Source organism: Myotis brandtii, unplaced genomic scaffold, assembly GCF_000412655.1.
Source record: "Myotis brandtii unplaced genomic scaffold, ASM41265v1 scaffold8, whole genome shotgun sequence".
Classification (NCBI taxonomy): domain Eukaryota; kingdom Metazoa; phylum Chordata; class Mammalia; order Chiroptera; family Vespertilionidae; genus Myotis; species Myotis brandtii.
The window spans coordinates 6537623-6537902 of NW_005371219.1; the positions used below are offsets into that span (position 1 = coordinate 6537623).

At 59.6% G+C, this 280-nt stretch overlaps 1 protein-coding gene across 1 annotated transcript in view; it reads right to left on the minus strand.

The window, feature by feature from the left end:
- The window catches only part of AMD1 (adenosylmethionine decarboxylase 1), a 24546-nt gene extending 24272 nt beyond the window's left edge, over positions 1-274 (minus strand). The window contains 1 exon segment of the mRNA XM_014531328.1: positions 112-274. Coding sequence (XP_014386814.1) covers positions 112-221 — 110 coding nt within the window. The 5' untranslated portion in view covers positions 222-274.
- Between the last annotated feature and the right edge of the window lie 6 nt (positions 275-280).

Here is a 280-nt window from a genome sequence, read left to right on the forward strand (position 1 = left end):
CTCCCACCTGAAGGCTGCGGAGCCCGGCTCCCCACCCTCCGCCCATGGTTAGTGTCGCCCAGGCGGCGACAGCCCGGGATCCGACCGTGGGCGAGCGCCGCGGGCACCCACCTTGGGATGGTGCGAAGATCCCCCGATCCTTGACTCGCGTCGGCTTGCTGCTTGGAGAACCAAACCTCCAGTAGCTTCTCGGTCCCTTCGAAAAAATGTGCAGCTTCCATCACCGTGAGACTAGCGAACAACCAACAACCACAGAAAATCAACTAAATTAAATCTCTTC